This window comes from Lepisosteus oculatus, chromosome 1, assembly GCF_040954835.1.
Source record: "Lepisosteus oculatus isolate fLepOcu1 chromosome 1, fLepOcu1.hap2, whole genome shotgun sequence".
NCBI classification, from domain to species: Eukaryota; Metazoa; Chordata; class Actinopteri; order Semionotiformes; family Lepisosteidae; genus Lepisosteus; species Lepisosteus oculatus.
In genome coordinates, this window is record NC_090696.1 from 76770455 (window position 1) to 76790010 (window position 19556).

At 40.1% G+C, this 19556-nt stretch overlaps 1 protein-coding gene across 2 annotated transcripts in view; it reads right to left on the reverse strand.

The window, feature by feature from the left end:
- Positions 1-581: 581 nt before the first annotated feature.
- The window catches only part of zdhhc2 (zinc finger DHHC-type palmitoyltransferase 2), a 29738-nt gene continuing 10763 nt past the window's right edge, over positions 582-19556 (reverse strand). Inside the window, exons 3-14 of one of the 2 annotated variants that reach the window (XM_015345724.2) lie at positions 19404-19498; positions 18425-18545; positions 17916-17985; positions 17768-17800; positions 15751-15871; positions 15440-15478; positions 14889-15021; positions 9571-9697; positions 8108-8206; positions 6894-7009; positions 5204-5273; positions 582-3489 (exon numbers count right to left, since the gene is read on the reverse strand). In XM_015345724.2, coding sequence (XP_015201210.1) covers positions 5233-5273; positions 6894-7009; positions 8108-8206; positions 9571-9697; positions 14889-15021; positions 15440-15478; positions 15751-15871; positions 17768-17800; positions 17916-17985; positions 18425-18545; positions 19404-19498 — 995 coding nt within the window. In that variant the 3' untranslated portion in view covers positions 582-3489; positions 5204-5232. The remainder of the gene's footprint in view (positions 3490-5203; positions 5274-6893; positions 7010-8107; positions 8207-9570; positions 9698-14888; positions 15022-15439; positions 15479-15750; positions 15872-17767; positions 17801-17915; positions 17986-18424; positions 18546-19403; positions 19499-19556) is intronic. The other variant, XM_015345725.2, reaches the window with a different exon arrangement.

Genomic DNA, 19556 nt, shown 5'->3' on the forward strand with positions numbered 1-19556 from the left:
CGCCGTACAATGGCAGACCCTGCGCTCTGACCCCAAGCTTCTCTCCCTGTCTGTGTGTCTGTGTCTCCTTGGAGAAAAAAAAAGCTGGGGTATGCAAAAAGACGAATTCCTAATGCAAGAAATTGTATAGGGCTAATAAAGAAACATTATTATTATTATAACACATGTGCTTTAGACACAAAGCAGCTTATTGAGTCCCTCTCCTGCTCACTGTAGTGTTGAGTGCTGCACTGACACCTGAAGATGTTGGCACAGTAAAGCATACGATGTGCAAGTGTCAATTTCAGATCTCAGTGTGACTTCTCAGTGCTGTCACCAGCTAGCAGTGTGAGCTTTTGGCATGACAGCTCCCCCGTGTTCTTGCTCAGAGGTCTGGTGTTGCAGCTGAAGAGTACTGAGCATGCGTGGAACACAGTCCTTCTTAACCCCACCCCCTCCAAAATTATAACAAGGGAAATAGCATTGTTGCCTTGCGGCGCCGGGGCCCTGGGTTCAATTCTGGATGAAGGAGAGTACAGCGTATGTTAATGTTTCTGCACGTGTTTTCAAGCCATTATCTTTTTAAAGTACAAATAGACCTGTTTTTAAAAATAAAACATGAATGCAGAACTTTATTTCTCAAGGCATACACATCTTACACTGCCTTCACATTTCATTAAAATAAGCATTTTCCATTTCACCAGCAAATCAAATATAAAAATAGGTCATTTAGACATAATGCATCTATTTTATCAGTGCTAGAAGCATACAGAATTAACCATGGGACTTTTTTCTCAAAAGCTATGATGTAGCACACTGCAACTTGAACACAATACCCTCTACCATCACCATTTTTGTATCGTAAAAGGTTATATCCTACCTCACTGACATACAATCTTTTGGGCGGGGAAAAGGTTAAAATCCCACACTCCGCAGTGCAGTTTTATCTCACTTTTTTTAAAGTGCCAAATGTTTCAAGTGTTTTCATTCCCCACCCCCACACTTCTAGCCCCCTGTCTGATGAAGGGTTTCTAACACTCGGCAATGCACGGAGGAGATGAAGAAATTATAATCCAGCAGGTTCACTGTAGGACCATCGGAAAGGTTACAAACAAGTGGGACCTTTCCAGCCCTCCTGCTTGGGTCCTAGCAGCTGGTCTGATCTTATCCAGCTCCCACAGCTGCTCTGTTCTCGATTCTGCCTGCTGCTCCCCTGGCTTGAGCACAGGTCCTGTTTCCCCCCAGCAACACGGCTTGTTCCTGCTGGGTTAGCGAACGCCGTCCAGCAAAATCTGTTGTCCTCCTGTCGGCTGTGGAAGTGAGCTTGTCAAGCGTGGAGTTCAACCTCCTCTGGCTGCTGTGGGAGTGTGTGGCTGGAGGCAGAACTCGGGTGGCCTTTAGAAGAATACCGGTCTTTAGTTTTGATTTGCCAATCTGGGTCTTAACACCCCAGGCGTAAAATAGGGAGCTTGAGGCATTGATTTTGACACTGTGCAGGATCACTAAATGAGCCCTGGTGACACCGGCATGCACACTTCACAGGAGCAGTATACCCTAGGAAAACTAGAAAGAGCAAACAGCCTTCTGGTTTTAACATTTACTGGACAACAGGAGGTGACAGAAGACACTACTGGAGGAAAACAAGACCATCAAGAGAAATACTGTCATTAGACTCCCAGGTGTTATAACACATGGGGAAAACAGACAGACAGGATGTTCAATGAACAAAGAATACTGCTGTGGAGGCACCACAGTGCTCAGCTTATTGGATAAGACCGTTGAGTACAATTAAGGAACAAATACATTAGATTAAATTAAAAAACTGTAGGCACATAATAGAATGTGTAACTCCATTTTGATCATCAGCATGCAAATTCTGGAGTGCAGAGATATTTGCGTCTTTGGCCTGATAGGCTGGATAGGGCAGACACAAGCCGAGATGCCACCAATCTGTCTCTGATGTGGTGTTTTTATGTTCCGCCCACTTCCTGGTGTTTTATTTTAATATTTTGTTTTCAGTTTTGGAGTTCTGTCTTTCAGCAGGATATGCTCACCCCAAACTTCACATCATCGCGGGCCAAAGACACTACCTGGGCTCTTGGCTTTACCTGCGTGACTCAAACTAAGAAGGATGCAAGAGTCTCCTGGGTTTGCCTCCTCAGCCCCTACCATGTCCTCAGCCTGCGAGATCTTTCTAACCCTGCCTAAAAGTTAAGCACAGTCACACAGAAGAGTGCATACTTTCCTCATACACAGCAGTTCATGCGGTTATATTTCTAATATCTTATGTTAATTTGCATATTTAATATATTTTCAATCATACTCAAAAGTGCCATAAAAAGTGCAATAACCATTAGAGTTATTAGTTATCCATGTCCCATACGAAAAATAAATATATTTTCTATGCACTAATTTAGCATGCATTATAGCTCAGTTTATATACGGTTTTGTTTTTTTGTAAGCTGAATTTCCATTGTTACTGCACATACAAGACTAACACTATATAGACAAAACCAGACAGTACAAATAAAAACACTTGAACACTGTACAGTTTACCCTCCAAACATTATGTATTGTTGATACATTGATCATGTAAATTCATGGAAAAAAGCTTTCAGTAAGTGAGCAGACACTCTGACGTGGGATAGGTGTGTCACGTTACGTGGAAACAAAAATGTCATTTCCTTAACACTTCATGTGAACCAGGCTCTCAGAACCAGATAGGGCAATAACTGTTCATAACGTTTTTTTTACTTCCTTCGCACTTTAATTTGATTGTTGTTTCATTGTGTCACATTTAATTGAAGCACATTGTCATATAAAATTGTAAGCTAAAAGGGGAAAATTTAATATGCCTTTTTTCTGTTAAAATTTATGAAAATATATATTCCAACACATATAAAATCTATAAAAATAAGTGGAACATATATTGATTAAAATATATTTTTTTTCCGTATGGGGTCACTCCATGCTGCAGTTCCAGGTTTCAGTATTGAAATCATCTATGAAGAATTCCTTTGGCAAGAAAATATATGTACCATGGAACGTACACAAAGGCTGCGCATGAATGATGGCAATCAGTTACAACAAGCTTCTTACACATCCATTTGCAAAATGCCGACGATGGTTATATGATTATACAATTTACTGTGCTTTTTTCCACAAAGATTTGTTTTTAAATACTGTAAATAACTGGAATGCTACTTTGTTTCCAGACAACCTTAAATTCCATCATTCTGCTGGGCCGAACACAACTGACTCCTTCTTACCTACAAAAGCCCTGACTCCCGCAGGTTTCTCCTCAACCCAATTCCTCCAGAACCACCCACCCCCGCCCCCAGTATGTTCCTGAAAGTACAGTATGAATGTCGTATTGAGCAGTGACACGAAATCAGCCGAATGAATGCCAGATGTCCACACAGTTACACAGGCACAGGAGGGTCAGTGGGCAGGTAAGCACCTCTCCGGGCCAAGTCAGACTTCCAGCACCGTCTTCAATATCGGCCGGACCTGTTCGACATCAACCAGAGGAGACAACCAAACACAGCTTCAGTGATCGACCTCTCGCTGAGGTGTCTTCTGTCCAGAAGAAAAGCCGTCTAAACAATGTTGCTTGGTCTGGCCACATTGAGCAAAGAAAACATTTCGTGTAGTATCGGAATGGTTTAATTTTTTCCTGATTAAAAAAAAAGATTTGCATATCCGTTTTATGTTTTTAAATTAGTTTGCCTCCAGCTTTATTTATTTAATTTCCATCCTTGGATTTTATTCATTACATTTGAATACTAATATAATCAATAAAAAATAAATTGGTCTGTAAAAAGAGGACATTCTGTAATGATTAATTGTGCTACAACAAACTAGATTCTAATCCTAAATACACTTTGTCATATTTACTCATTTAAAACACACAAAGTGAAAACACATTGTATGTCAAGCAACACCTTTCATACAAATCCTGAACACATGAAAGAACGTTTTCTATGTGGTGCCTGTATTATAGTTGTATTTCACATTTGACTACAGGGTGCTCTATCGGGCATATTTAAAATTTAAATTGATATTCCCAACAAGTGAAAGCGAAATGTATCTCTAACCAATGTTAGACTGGTAAAATCATAGACCCTTTTGTAATACAAAAGTGCCATTCTCGTTCTTCTTTGTTTTGCTTTTTAAATAGGATTGGTATAAGATGGGGGTGGAGCGGTGGCTCTGTGGCTCAGGATCTGCGCCTGTGGCTGGAAGGTTGCCGGTTCAAATCCTGCAGCCGGCAGAGGAATCCTACTCCATTGGGCCCCTGAGCAAGGCCCTTCACCCCAACTGCTCCAGGGGCGCTGTACAATGGCTGACCCTGTGCTCTGACCCCGAGCTTCTCTCCCTGTCTCATGGAGAGCAAGCTGGGGTATGCGAAAAGACAAATTCCTAATTCAAGAAATTGTCTGTGGCTATTAAATGATCTTACCTTATCTTAAGAAGAAAATCTTGCTTTGATATACACAGGAATTGTAATTATTTTAAAATGTATTGTTTAAATTTGTAAAAAGATGAATTATTGAACATAAGTACTATAAATAAAATCTAGTTATATTAGCTATGGCAATATGATTCAGCCGGTTTAATGTTACTTTCACCACCTCTAATCTAGAGTCCAGTCCAGAAAAATACATCAATAAATCGGGACAAGATGATTTAATGTTAGAGCACAGCTCACAGTTTGTCAAGTTTCTTCAGATGCTCTCTTCATTTCAATATTGTTTTATTTCCACCACACAGCCTGTCATTAATTTGTCTTAATTAATTAATGTCAACATTACTTAACATGAATTAGTGTCAGCCAGCTCAGTGTGCTGGGAGCACATGCAGTTAGCCCCATCTCATGCAACCTGTCTTTTTACCAAGCCCTTGCTGGGATTCTGTTCCATGAGGATTGTGTTAGAATATCTCCCAGCTAAGCCAACCCTTGAACGTGATGGTGCCGGATTTGTGTATTACACTCTGATGATTCAGTCTCTAATGGGAGGGTGATAGTGACTACATGACTACTCAAGATGAGGTGGACACCAGATTAGCAAAAGCATCTTGGATTATATCACATTTTAAACAAATCGATATAAAACAGGAACAAAGTATGCACCTACAACAAAGAAGCTATTCGAACCAATTAAAAAAAGAACAAAACTGATAAAGGGTCAACGATTTCATAATAAACAGTGATGCTGCTTACCTTCATTTCCATGTAAATGAAAATTCATCCTAGGTTTCATTTTCTATGGTCATCGCTGGGTTGCTCATGCCTGGATAAGACAAAAAGTAAGACATCTACAGTATGAACCCATAATGGTTTTGGGGAGTGAAGAGACAGCATGCATGGATAGACACAGAGAGAATTTGTTCAGTTTCTACAACCTGCCATGCAGAAACGAGCTGATGTACTGTAACAAATATATATATGATTAAATATTGTAAAAACATCAAATGTTTGCTTTAACTTCTCATGATACTTGAAATAAAAAGGGGAATTATTGATTGTTTTCTTACATGTGGAAAAAGGCAGTCTGATGCTTTCAGAAGATTAAAAAGAATAAACACCTAGAATTTTAGTAGACCTCGACTACGTACTCTCTGGCTATTTTTTCTTTTACGTCAATGTTTAAGCTAAAGTTGAATTTCATATTGCTGAAACTAGAACTGTATCTGTCTTAATAATATAATAAATCAAGTGAGATCTTTTGAAGTGAAGCAGTTTACCTAAGGGAGGAATCTATTAGCCTAATCCCAGTTCTGTTGTTTCTGAATTAGATTGTTTAGGTCCACCATTTATAGTTTCTAAGGCTTTACAATATCCAGCATTTTTTTATTTATGCTCTGGTTGTTAACCACAGCAATACTTCCAGCAGCGGAATAATGAAAAACACAAAAGTAGTTACAGATTTCCACATGTATTTCAAGGAGATTTTAGCTAATACAACTGATAAGCTCTGGCAGCGTTCATGACTCAGCACCTCCTGTCCTACATGGCTATGCACGGTCATATCCCGTCTGGAATACAGGAACAGGTGAAATAGAACTAACAGCTGCATGAACCACTGAAAAATGGGCAAATCCATGAATTATAGATCTTCCTAAAGTACTTGTTGTATGTATTCATGAGCATTTTCAGGAATACTTTTTGGAGGGGAGTGTAATTGCTATTTAGCTGCATCTGCAGAATGCCTTGTCAGCTCTTAAGTGGTGTCCTTCATCATTTTCACCTGACTTCTCTCTACGTGTTGTGCTCAGACTCTTCTAAGAGTTCCTATCTTAGCTTTCTGCTGAAATCGTTATGAACTCCTACAAATAATCTTGTGCCTGTAATGTCGTTTAAGTGGTTGAAAGGGTTGAAGCACATTGCTTTATCACGTCGTGTAGTGTTTATGGAGAACTTATGACAGTACTCTGTGTTACCAGATTTTGGGCTGTTCTACAGTAAGTGCCAAATGATGCATTAAGTTGTGGCTGAACCATCTGTTTTCAGAACTTGTTATTATAACTGTTTACAAAAACCAAAGTTCAGCAAGTTTAGCAATGCTCCCTTACACAAGTGAAAATCTCATTTTAATGCCTCTGTTTCTTGTAACTTTAGAGCACTGTCTGAATAGAACGTGTTATAAAACACAGCATTCTAGAGCCCTGCCAGCTGGGAGAGGCTGGTACTGTGGCACAGTGCAACAGCAGGCCGCTGGACACATGCTGAGACAGTGCTAGCAGGTGACACAATGAGGTCATGTTTCCTTGACTTCAGTCTCGCTGCGATTGAATTCAACTCCCACCACAAAGTAAACTCCTCACCTGCAGTTGCACATCTTGTTTGTTTGCCTTCGGTTAGGTCCTTACCGCCCCTTTAAAGCGTAGTCCCACTACTGTGTGTCTCTTACCAAGTTTGTCCTTGTCATCGCCGCCCTCACTCTCGGTCCAGGACTGGCCAGCGTTGAGCAGGCGGCTCTGGGATTCTCTCAAAGTCTTGGCAGGGAACTGGTGAGTTTCCCCGGCACTGCAAACCACACAGCAACATATACTGTACATATACCTTATACAGCATCCAGCTTTTGTTTCTTAAATTGCATAACTTAGGAGGACAAAAAACTCTCTCAGGAGTCTCTCCTGTAAGATTAATTTTACCTTTGAAAAAAGCTTAATGAAATATTGCACCCCTCAAAAGATAGAATTATAACTGCATAAAAGAAATATACAGTAATAAAGTCTTCACTGACAAACCTACACCAATAAATTAACTCTGAATCACCTCCTAATTATTAATCAAAACTTACCATTTGGCAAAAATAACCACTTCCTAACAGAACCTGTTAACAAACCCCTTTCCTAACTACCTTGTGCCATGAATAATTATTGCAATTTAAACAGTAAATCAGTTTTATGTTTCATCCTTATGATAAATGTCAGTTGTTGATGGCAGTTGCTATGATTAACATTGCACCTTGAACCATGAAGCAGTCAGGGCTCGAACACAAAGACTCACTGCAACTCGCACCACGAGTCAGTCAGGGCTCGAACACAAAGATTCACTGCAACTCTAACCACGAATCAGTCAGGGCTCGAACACAAAGATTCACTGCAACTCTAACCACGAATCAGTCAGGGCTCGAACACAAAGATTCAGTGCAACTCGAACCACGAATCAGTCAGGGCTCGAACACAAAGATTCACTGCAACTCTAACCACGAATCAGTCAGGGCTCGAACACAAAGACTCACTGCAACTCGCACCACGAGTCAGTCAGGGCTCGAACACAAAGATTCACTGCAACTCTAACCACGAATCAGTCAGGGCTCGAACACAAAGATTCAGTGCAACTCGAACCACGAATCAGTCAGGGCTCGAACACAAAGATTCACTGCAACTCTAACCACGAATCAGTCAGGGCTCGAACACAAAACCTAACTGCACCTCGAACCACGAATCAGTCAGGGCTCAAACACAAAGAATCAGTGCAGCTCGAACCACGAATCAGTCAGGGCTCAAACACAAAGAATCAGTGCAGCTCGAACCACGGATCAGTCAGGGCTCAAACAACAAAGACTCACTGCAATTCGAACCACAAATCAGTCAGGGCTCGAACACAAAGACTCACTCGCACTTCTTCACTAAAGGATTGTGTCCGGCGGGTGTTGCTGGCTGCTCTGGATCCTGGTTGACAAGGCAGGTCGGGAAGGAGCAACCATCACCCAGGCTGTGTGCGAATTTACAAAGAGGAAAACTAGAGTCATTCATTCATCCCTCCACTGACGGCGGCTTTGAGGAAAATCCAATTTACTCAACGCTGACGTCAGAGAAGTGACAGTGCTCTCTGACTGACCTGCAATTCTGCCCTAATGCAGATACAATCTGAATACATAATAGGTAAATATACATTGTATATTCATGTATACATGTATGTACATACAGTATCAAAGATCATTTATGAGATCTTTTAATTATTAACAACTTTTAATGTTACATTTTGAATCTAATAGCATAGTTGATAATACTAGTATCATTAGGAATTAATATCACGTGCCTGAGTGTTGCAACAGCCTTATAGATGACATCTGAAATATATTAACATTTTATAGTATCATACTTGTTAACAAAGAGGTAGTGTAACCATGGTGATTTTTTGGTTATCGGTTATTTAATCATTTAACGCATTTCTTAATAGCATATTATTACTTCACTTTTAAGTACAAAGTACACTGAACTTTTAAATCAGTGTTTCCACATCTGAATAGGGAAAACTACCTCCATTATACTTTAGCAAGTGGACCTAATTCTTAATTCATTACATTCACAGCGGCGACCACAATAACCGTGTTACATCAATGCCCTTCTGCTACTGCCCTCCTCCCCTAAATGTGAGGTTGACTTTACGAGCTGGCTGGACTGAAGGCTTTAAAACGAATGCATAAGGAATAACAATACCCAATAAGAAAATGTGCCAAAGAGAAGTTCTGGCTTAACCCTCTTGGCGCTCGGCCAGCCCCCCGGCTGGGACCTCGTGCAGAGGGAGGAGTGAGCCAAGAGTTGGCTGCACAGGGGGAGGGGGGCAGGGGGGAGGAGAGGCGCACTACGGTACTCGCAGGTTCTCCGGAAGTGACACGGAAAATTAAGAGACAGAGGAGAAGAAGGTGATGAAGACCTTGGTTGCCTTCATCCCTCCCAAAATTGTATTAAAAAGTCCATTAATGGTCTGGGTCAATCTGAGCATCACCTCTGTGGTGCAGACCTTCAATTAAGCACAGTTTTCATATTAATTAATCAGGTAATGCCAGAAGCATCTGACGTGCTCAGTAGGAGGAGGTCAATGTGATTGCACAGCAAGATCACAGTGTCCAGACTTAACTTTAAAAAGCCCTCCTTCATGTTCATCATATTCAGCTGTTTCCCAGATCGAGGGGGTCTTTATTATCTACTCTGGCTTGACACGATCCGTGCTGCTTGTAGGAAGCTAGACACAGCCTTCAGTGCTTCCTGAATTGCATGAACTGGAACGTGTTACGTCCTCCACCTTCACCTTTGAGTTTTGTTTGTGAAAACCGAGACACGTGAATTGCAAACCTCGAAAAGACGGGCAGGAACCAGTATTGCTTTTCATCCCCAAACACCTGGCGAAAGTTCTTGCTGAGCCCCAGGCTGAATCCATTCTTGTCAGCCCCATGGCGGAAGGCCGGCGCTCTGAACGCTTCTTCACGTCCCAAAAAACACAGAAAGGAAATGGGTCACAAACATCACAACACGAGGAAAACAAAGCTGATGTCATAGACAGCAGCGCTAAGAAAAAGTGAAAAAACCGAAGGGCCTCCTGACATCTAGTTAAATGCCCATCAACACTGTGACGAGCTTGTGAAACAACATCTCTAAAACGGTTGGTATGTTTTCATTTTCACGGACAACTGAAAAAAATGTAATTGTAAATCACAGTTAATGAGAAACAACAAAAATGAGTGGATTGCTGTTTTTATAACATTATTGGCAACGTTAGAGGACAAAGAAATGCAGTAACATGGCACCATACTGTATATGCAAATGAACAACAGGACAGATGATACTTTGAGAAAACCAACTGATGCCCACTGTTAATGCTGTGTACTAAAGTTTCCCACATGAGTGAATTAGGAGCTAATATTTTTGTAGACCTTTGCGTCTATTTTACAAATGCACACCAGCTGTCTTGTTTCTGTCACACAGAGAACAGACAGGTTTCACAATTATCATTTTGAAAAACCATCTGGTGCAAACAGGCGCCAGGCGAATAACAAGCCTGAATGAATGCAGGCACACTCTGACAGCTTCATTGACAAGTCATTCTGAATAAGTAATCCAAGGATTTAAAAAAACTAGGAGAATATATTTATGTCTATATGGGAATATGCTTATTACATTTCACGAAGAGCTTGTTAATAGAAGTTAAAAAGCAGTACATGTCGTAAGGGTTAGATTGTTTTTTATTTTTTCTACAGATTGTGGGAGCGCTAGAAGAAAGCACTCCTGGTTTTAATTCGTAAAACCGTTTCTCCCAGCTACAGGTGTAGCGCTCCAGACAGATCGCTCCCCAGGGCGACTGAGTTAAGTGGACCCCCCTGGTGGTGAACCACGTATGCCTGAAAAGGGGGAGGAGCTGCCGTGAAAATGGAGATGACATCCCTCCCCAGGTCCAGGTGACCCTGTGGATCGTCAGTGGCAGCACAGCCTGAATGTACCGGTCCACAGCCTGTGGTGAGTGCAAGTCCGGGTCAACGGTGAAAGATATCTGCTTCTGCACTTTCTCTTCACTGGGGTTCCCCATGGCTCTCTCCTGGGTCCCTGCACTGTTCTCTCTCTTCACCTTACTCCCTGGGTCCTCTCTTCTCTTCCCGAAGCTTGTTTAAGCCTTGGCGCTGATGCTGCCCGAATCTTCCTCTCCAAACCCCCTCTTTGATGCCCGTATCCCCTGTCTCTACCAGCAACCTCTGGGTGCACTTTCATCATCGCAAACCCGGCCTCTTGAGCTCTGACCTCCTTAGTTTCGCCACCCTGAAGAAGATTGGTAATACGGTAATGGATGATGGTAAGATTTTACCATCTTTCGGTGAGATCCACACCACTCTTCAAAAGTTCTTATCTCAAAGCACTTTGCAATATATGAAAATCACATCAAAGTCCCTACCATCTTTGATGTAAAGTATGTAAAAACTAAACATTTTCCAATGTGAATATGTTTTGATATTTTAGATTGTTGGCAATCCCACACAGAACAGTGGCTATGAAAAATACCCAGACCTAAAACATGATTTTTCTAGCTTGTTGGACAGATGTGATATAACTGAAAAAGTGTTTTAAAGATTGTTGTGGTTTTGTATCCGTGGCCTGTTTACAGAATGAAACAGAGTACACAAAAACAAAAATTTAAACCACATCATTTCCGCAGCAGGGTACAAATATGTTATTTGTTGCTGTTTAAAACAACTAGGAGAATATATTTATGTCTATATGAGAATATGCTTATTACATTTCACGAAGAGCAGGGTACAAATATGTTATTTGTTGCTGTTTAAATTTGCCCTTGTAATGCTTTTCTTGTGAATTTTTAAAAAATCATTGAAATGGAAAAGTCAAAGGACCACTGTGTTCAGCTAATCAGATCTCTCAGTATAATGGGGCTTACAGTTTTACCAACAACATTCTTAACCCCAAATAACTTACAGCAGAACTGAAGAAGTGACATTTCTGATATGTGTTCTCAGCAACTAGTGTTTCTTTAACTCAAGAGCTGCTTTTTCTCCTGCCTCACACTGTGCAGCTAGGAACCTTTTCATTTTTAAAATTAATTTGTGCCTCTCTTCTTTATTTTTAGATCAAGATAAATCTTTATATTCTTTTGAAGTTCTCTTGAAAATGTTGTAAGGATAGACAGTCTGGGACATCAAAAATCTGTATAAAAAAACATTCCTTCAATTCTTCACTTTAAATATCCCAAAGTCTCTGGCTTGTATTTCTTTACTGGTTCTGAAGAAGTCCACTGGGCTGGTCTTGTTAAGCCTTTGAGAATATAAAACAACTGAATCTGGTTGGCTCATAATCTTGTCTGTTCAAGGAAACATGCTGTCACATTGAACAGTATTTGACTCACTCACATCAAGCATGTGAGAGCAAAGTTACCCTCATTAAGTAAATCTGATTAATCTTTAGTAAACTTTAGACCAGGATGTAAATAATATGAAAGAAAAAATTGAGAGAATACAGAAGTCTGCTCAGTTTTAGGATTATTGTGAATTGCAGGCTTAAACTAATTTCTTCTAAAATCAAGATTCTAAAATCTTGAGAGCACTCAGGATTGAGAAAGACAGGGGAAGAAGATACATAAACAACTAGATACACTTTTCTAAAATGTTCTCGGATTTAATCTTCTTTGCTGTTTCCCCATCTGATATGTTGGGTGGCAGGCAGCATTAGGAGAACAATGTGAACTGCTTAGCTACTAAATCCCTTCAAGTGTGAATGCTCTGAATTCAGTGAAATTGATGCTCACGTCTGTGAAGAAAGGTGTGTAATCTTTGTGAAAAGCTTGCACTTGTCTGCAATGCTGTCTTTAACTGTGGCCCCTGCAGGATTCAAAGCTGTACTTAGCATCCATTGTGCCAAATTCTAACAGAAAAAAATATCAATTGCATGAATATTTTTGAACCGTGGCGAGAGCTTGTTATTTGAGTGTAAAATCCAGCTAATTAAAATATGATTGTACACGCAGACAATCCAAGGAGCTGATAATGGCATTTGTTTAATACATACTGTAGTAAACAGGCCGGAAAGATCACTAGCCCATGTGGAGATTATACTGTACATCCTCTGCTGATGTACGGGGCAATGAACGCCTCTCTTCTAAGCTGCAGCATTCAAATACTCATTAACAAGCCATTTTTAAGCCTGTTTATACCGCTGTGCCCCTTGCTTGACATTCTAACACCCCACCTAGATAATCCGCTCCCTGGAAAACAAGCTAAAGCAAAGCCTGCGTCCTGACGAGTAAGCATGCCCCGATCGAGGGTGCACAGCTGCACACAAGGCAGCGTGCTCCCAGCAACGTGTATGGATAACGGCTACTTCCTGTTCCACACACTCCACCCCCCACACAGGCTGTGCTTTCCAGGCCTGTGCTTTATGTGCAGAGACACAACCATGGTTGCTGTGAAGCCGACACACCCAGTTCTGGGAATCAGAGAGTAAAACTTACGTAAATTAAATACGCAATTTTTTAAATGTCACTTTCACTTACTAGCAGAAAAATAAATCCTGCACATGTTATCTTCAGCAGCTCTTATTGGATAAATATGAATATATACAGTATATATATAAAAAATGGTTGTGATAAATTATGAGATTATGACTATTAAATAGCCCTTTTTGTTTCACAATGCTAGAAATCAGATACCATCTATAATTCTAATTTTGTTTCATGCATCTTGAGAAACTTCAGAGTCAAGCAGAGATCAACAGACAACACGGTACTGAAAATGCCTAATATGACAAAGAAGGATTTGGAGAACAGGAAACCTGAAAGGATAATCATTACTCTCTGGTGAAGTGACATTAATGTTATGGTTCCTGACACTAATGAAATAGGTCAGGACAGCAACAGAGACCCTTTCAGCATTTGTCTTTTCTTTTACAGCAATTAAACCAAGTAAAGACCTTTATTTAAAGGCCAAAGGAAAAGTAATAAATGCTTTTTTAATATTCTGAATATGCAATACCGTGCATCTTCTTGAGTACTGAGGAGGAAACAGCGATTTCCACCTGGTTTGGATTGCACAAAGCCGATGTGATAATGGGTCTATAAAAAGAAATCTGAAGAAACCTCAAGTGATAATTAATAAACGTGATTCACCCAAGGTAACTAAATTTCATAGGAGCAATTTAGAAGATTTCACAATGAAGTACATTTTGATCAATTATTATCATCTCAATGTTCTAAGTAATCACAGAGTCAAAATGAACAGGAGGGTCACCAGATGGGAGCCATTGTTTGCCCCTACCTGGGATTGAACCCAGGACCTTCTGTCAGGAGCCAGACGCCCTTGTCGTCTGAGCTACACGGCTCCATGTTTATTATGAGCATTAGAAAGCCTCCACCATTGTTTTCTGCAATTATTATTATTGTGATTAATAATATCACAGATCAGTTTGAGTGAGAAGCCAGGATTGCCATTCAGAAAACTTAACACACTGATCTGAATTTTCAAAACCCTGATGATAACAACTCAGGATAAATGACACATATACATGATAAAATATATATGACTCAAGAAAAACTGAATATGAGCAGCCAGTATGAATTGCTGTGGCAGCTAATCCACCACATTGACTCATCAAATCTAATGACATTTTGTCAGGTGCTCCTTGTCACTAACATTGTAGCCTTCTGTACGAATTCATGAAGCTGATAGGCTACTTTTTGTACATCAAAAAAACAGATCTCCAGCTTTAATGTGGATAAAACTTATGAAGATCACCTTTTACCCGTTTCCTCTAGAAGAAATAAAAACAGAGAGTAAAAAAAGTAAAACATAATATGAGAACATAACAGCAGTGCTTATATGTAAGTGTGTAACACGATCATGCTTTAATTTAATTGTGATTAATGCACGGCCTGATCCCCACACTCATGCCTAAGACTGAGTTGTTTGGGAGCTCATGGATATGGATATATACGTGTGAACTGTGTTTACTCCCCTTTCAGAATTACTAGGACAGTAGAACCCTACCCCTCACCCTTCCAAATCTGCAATTTCAAAACCTCGTACCTTAACCTCTCAATGTTGTATTAATACATATTAATAAAGATACTCCAACCTAAAAGGACAATGCAGGATGACATGTTACTGCAGAAAACGCCTTACCTAGAGTCGATCTGTTCTTACTGACCAGCCAGCAGTGGTACCCGAACAGCGAGGAGAGGCTTACAGAGAACATGGTAGCAGCGAAGAACAGAAACATGATGTGGAATTTGGCCTGGGTGTCAGGAAGACCATTCTGGGAAGACACATGCAAACAACACGCAGATCAGGAACAGACAGAGATTGCAAGAGTCAAGACAGAGGGGTTATTCATTCTGGCATGATCAATGATCGGCAATGATCAGAAGAATGAGGTAAGAACTAATATTGGATCGTTTTTCTGGATGCTTCATGCATGTGCATGGTATGAATGACCAGTACTTTTAAAAACCATGCTGTATTCTAAGACTACTGTGAATAATCACAGTTTGATTATCTGGAATGTAAACACCAATACAAAGCGATTATAGAGCAGTGAAATATTTGTGTCTATGTTCTAGTTTATCTAAATCTATTTTCTACAGACAGATGCCAGGATATTTAGCAAGCCTAGAAAAGGCAGTGCCAATCAGTGTTCATCAAAAACAATGCCACTGATCTGCTAGGATTCCTACCACATATTGAATAAGATGTTTATGTATGTTACCACCAGCCTTCGCATGTTGAAAAATAAGAGATAAAAAATCATGTTTATAAGATCAGAATTTAAAAAGCCATTCATTTCACAACATTTCATGAAATTAACCATTTCTATACTAGAAAGCACTTTTTCTTTTTAATGTACAGACAAATCTGTTTGTAATGAATCCATGCTGCATACTGTATAAGCTTCCAACCCATTTTAAATTAACTGTCTTAATCAGTATTAACAGACATTAAGCTGTTCACATAACTTGAAATGACAAGAAGACTAAGGCAAACTTACAGTCCAGAATTTGATGAAGTACTGCAAGTCTGTAGCAGCAATGAACACGCAGTACAGAAGAGAGTACGCTAAAAAAAGCATGAAAAACTTGTAGTTGGAGAATCCCACACAATTGTTCACCCTGACAAAACACAGAACGGGATTAGACAAAATGCACTGTGCGGTACGTCTCATGTTTGACAAAGACACAATGACATCGAACTCTGTCCCACAACAGAACACACAATCCCTGCAACTGCGGGTGAAGCACACACACTTGTTTCTAATAACACAGGCTCATGGGAAACACTGACGCACAAGAACATGAAGTGTTTCAGGACATTTATTGAGCATGTGGCTAAACTCCCCCTGGCCAGAGGATGAGGGGCCGGGACCCCCTGCAGAGTGAGGAGTGACCAAGATTGACAGATACTTTATTGATCCCATGAGGGAAATTGCCAAGGAGCCGCTGCAGAAGGGGAAGTGTGTGTCCAGTAAGGAAAAACACATTTTCTTATGCTATACAGTATATAGCTTTCGGGAAATGATGGAAAAGACATATTTTAACACAGCTGGGATGAAAGTGACTTGGTTGTCAAACTTGAGTTAAGTTTTCCTTTAAATGGCTGTTGCTAAGTACAATGCATTACAATGCAGTCCAGTTGATGTCTGCTGAATTCACCTTGTTCTTTTGCCTTATCGGTAACAATTCACTTTAAAATAGATATCTGTACAAATTCCCTCCCCTCTTCTACTGAGCCTGGCTGTGCTAGATGAATTGTGAGATAATACACCATGAGCATGGGGAGTTGCCTTTTGCTTTGTCTCAACACTCTCGAGAATATTCAATAAATTGCCCCAGAGGATGAGAAAAACATCTATCTGAAAGACAATCTATAAAGCATTTATACTCAAAGTCATCAGACGACGGTTTTCTTTAAAAAAAAAACAATATTTACTGCAACAGAAACACCAGTTTGCCAATCTTTCTTTCAGCCCTACTGCCATAAAGAAAAAAAAAACTTATTAAGCTGTACCATAAAGAAAAAAACGTATTGAAAAAAAACTGTATTGAGCATCCCTGGTTGTGTATCCAGGGAGAAAGATACACTGAATTTACTTTTAGCAGACAGTCCCTACGGAGGCAATGGACCTCTGTAGCCAGGGTACTACAGGGGTAGAGTATCTCCAGATTCAGCTCCTTGCAGATGTGTGTATTGACAATGGAGGGGGCACAGCAGTCGAATTAAGACATTGAATGATGCTTTTTATAGCAACAGTGACATGTGTCAGGAGATGAGCTGTGTGAATAAATCAGGTGTGACATATTTCTCTAGGCCAAGAACTTTCTCACACACTTGTTTCTGGTTCCAGATCATGACTGTCTTGTAATTTCACATCATTTTACTACATTATTTTACTGTTTCAGTTACCAGTTCATCAATTCATCAGTTGTCATTACCATAAACCACCACTGATTTTAAACAGACATTAAGAAACTAGACAATTACCGGACATAAGCTTTGATATTGTCAGAAAACTGCACCTGTCGAAGGTAGACAAGGCTTTTAAACTACAGTAATCCCTTGTTACATGAGCTTAATTCTCTCCTTGAAAACTGCTCATAAGGTGAAAACTCATGTAACAGAAACTAAATTCCTATTACTTCCAGAGTTTTAATCTCCAGTTGGTTCCACAACTCAAAAGTTCTCACTCAAACACTTAAACTTTACCTTAATACAGCACAGAACAGTAACTAATATTTCTGTTTAATTATTTGAGTGACATTCTTAAAGTCATTAGCTGATGCATAAATAACAGGTAGGAATACATTCACACTCCTGCTCATTTATAGCACAGTACAGTAGTAACATCACTACAGTCATTAGTAAATGCTTAACCGTTAGGTACTGTCCTGAACTATTTGGATTCAAGCATTGACCAGGTCTATTCTCCCAGAAACAAAATATAACGGAAGACTTAATTTCTTTGTAGCATTTACTGTACATGGAGATCAAAATGATAACATAGAACATACCAGGGGCAATGGTGGTCCATTTTGAGTATACATCTGTAAATGCAAAAGAACAAGTCATTGCTGATGTTATGGTAAAAGTGATGAATCACAGACCAATAATTCCACATTAATTAGGTACTAATGTCAGGAAGTTAAATATCAATCATACTTATCACAGACAGAGCAGTGGTGACATCGATCCGGCTTCACCAGCTGACAACGGTCACAGTATCTGATTGCTGAGGAGAGAGCAGCGAGTTAGAGCTCTTCAGAAACTAGATCACCAATAAGTCATGTGTACTTTTATTTATAAGAGGGAAATACCATATTGATCCAAAGCCTTTCCCTGTTGTAAAACGTCCCTTAAATTATTTTCTCTTAAGATTGTGAAATGGGCAGATCTTCTATGCAGCGTTGTAGATTTCTACAGAAGTGTGCCATGTGGTGTCCGACCACCATGAGCGCTCTCCCCTGTGGACCAGGATAAGCTAGGAGACAACCTAGTGGAAGAGTCACCTAACTGTATAGCATGTGAGCACATACTCCTGAAACATAAACTTTTAGTGGAGCGGTTACTGAGAGCACCCATCATCGTGCATCCTGATCCACAATAATCGGTGAATTACCTTATCACCAGACACTTGTAGCAGACAAAATCTCCAGTTGCAGGTACTGTACCTCCAGACATGGTCCTGGTGTAGATGGGTAAATCCTTTGCTATTCTTCTCAGGATCTCCTGTTGTGCTTCTCCTCGATCTTCTCTCTCCAAGAGCTCTCTGTCAGCGTACGACAGATGAAACTGCAAACGATGAAGAAATTAAGCAATAAAGAGCAATATCCTCTTGCCTCTACATGCAGAGACCCCTGGTGCCTTTTGCTGGGATTTCTAAAAAGAATCACTGGGCTCTTTCAATGTTTGGACGTTCTAAGTGGGGAAATCAGATATTTTGATGATGCAAGTATATTGCAGTAGTCTGTCAGTACCTAAAATATTTTCTAAAATTGTTTTTGCTTGGATTGGGTTCTTAGGATCAGGCCGGCATTTAAACAGAATAACTACAACATATTTTCCCTCAAAACAGCAACCCAATACCTTTATCACACGCACCAGATAACGAGCAGCAAGATGTAGGTCTCACATGCTCTTTAATTTTGTGACAGTTAGTTGTTGTACTGGTATGTCACGTACTGTATAGCTGTTCAGTGAAAAACAGCATGTTTCATCTGTGGGATGTAATGTAACAGAATGTGCTTTCCCTTCCACTCAGCTTTCCACTGAAAATCCCATTCAAATTGCAGCATGTTTCAGCAGCATTTTAAAATGATATTCCTGCTTTCATGTTTACGATCATAACTGCTGCACACGCCTGAGCAGAACACACAGGTCAACTAAAACAGTGTCTGTTATATCATAGGCAAAGTGTTCCCATCATGCTCACTGGGAAGAAAACATGTGAATATACAAAATGTCAGTCCTGTCCTCAGCTACTATTAGAATACACTACTGTTTGTGGTCTTACTGGATTGGAATAGTAGCAAGAAAAAAATGCCACATCTGATGCCATACAATGCAGTACAGCTCTTCAGTTTCTGGAGTGTCAGTGTCTGCTGTTTTCCATGCTGGCTATTAATAACACAAAGCAAGACCAGCACTCACCTCCTTGAGGGGATTCAGAGGCTTTGTGAAGATGGTTTTCCAGTAGGCCCAGGAAAACATGAGGAAGAAGAGGTGGTACGCTACGAGGCAGACAACTGTAAAACAAGACAAAGACGGATGTTACTGTAGAGAATTGTTACTGGAGTTCATTCT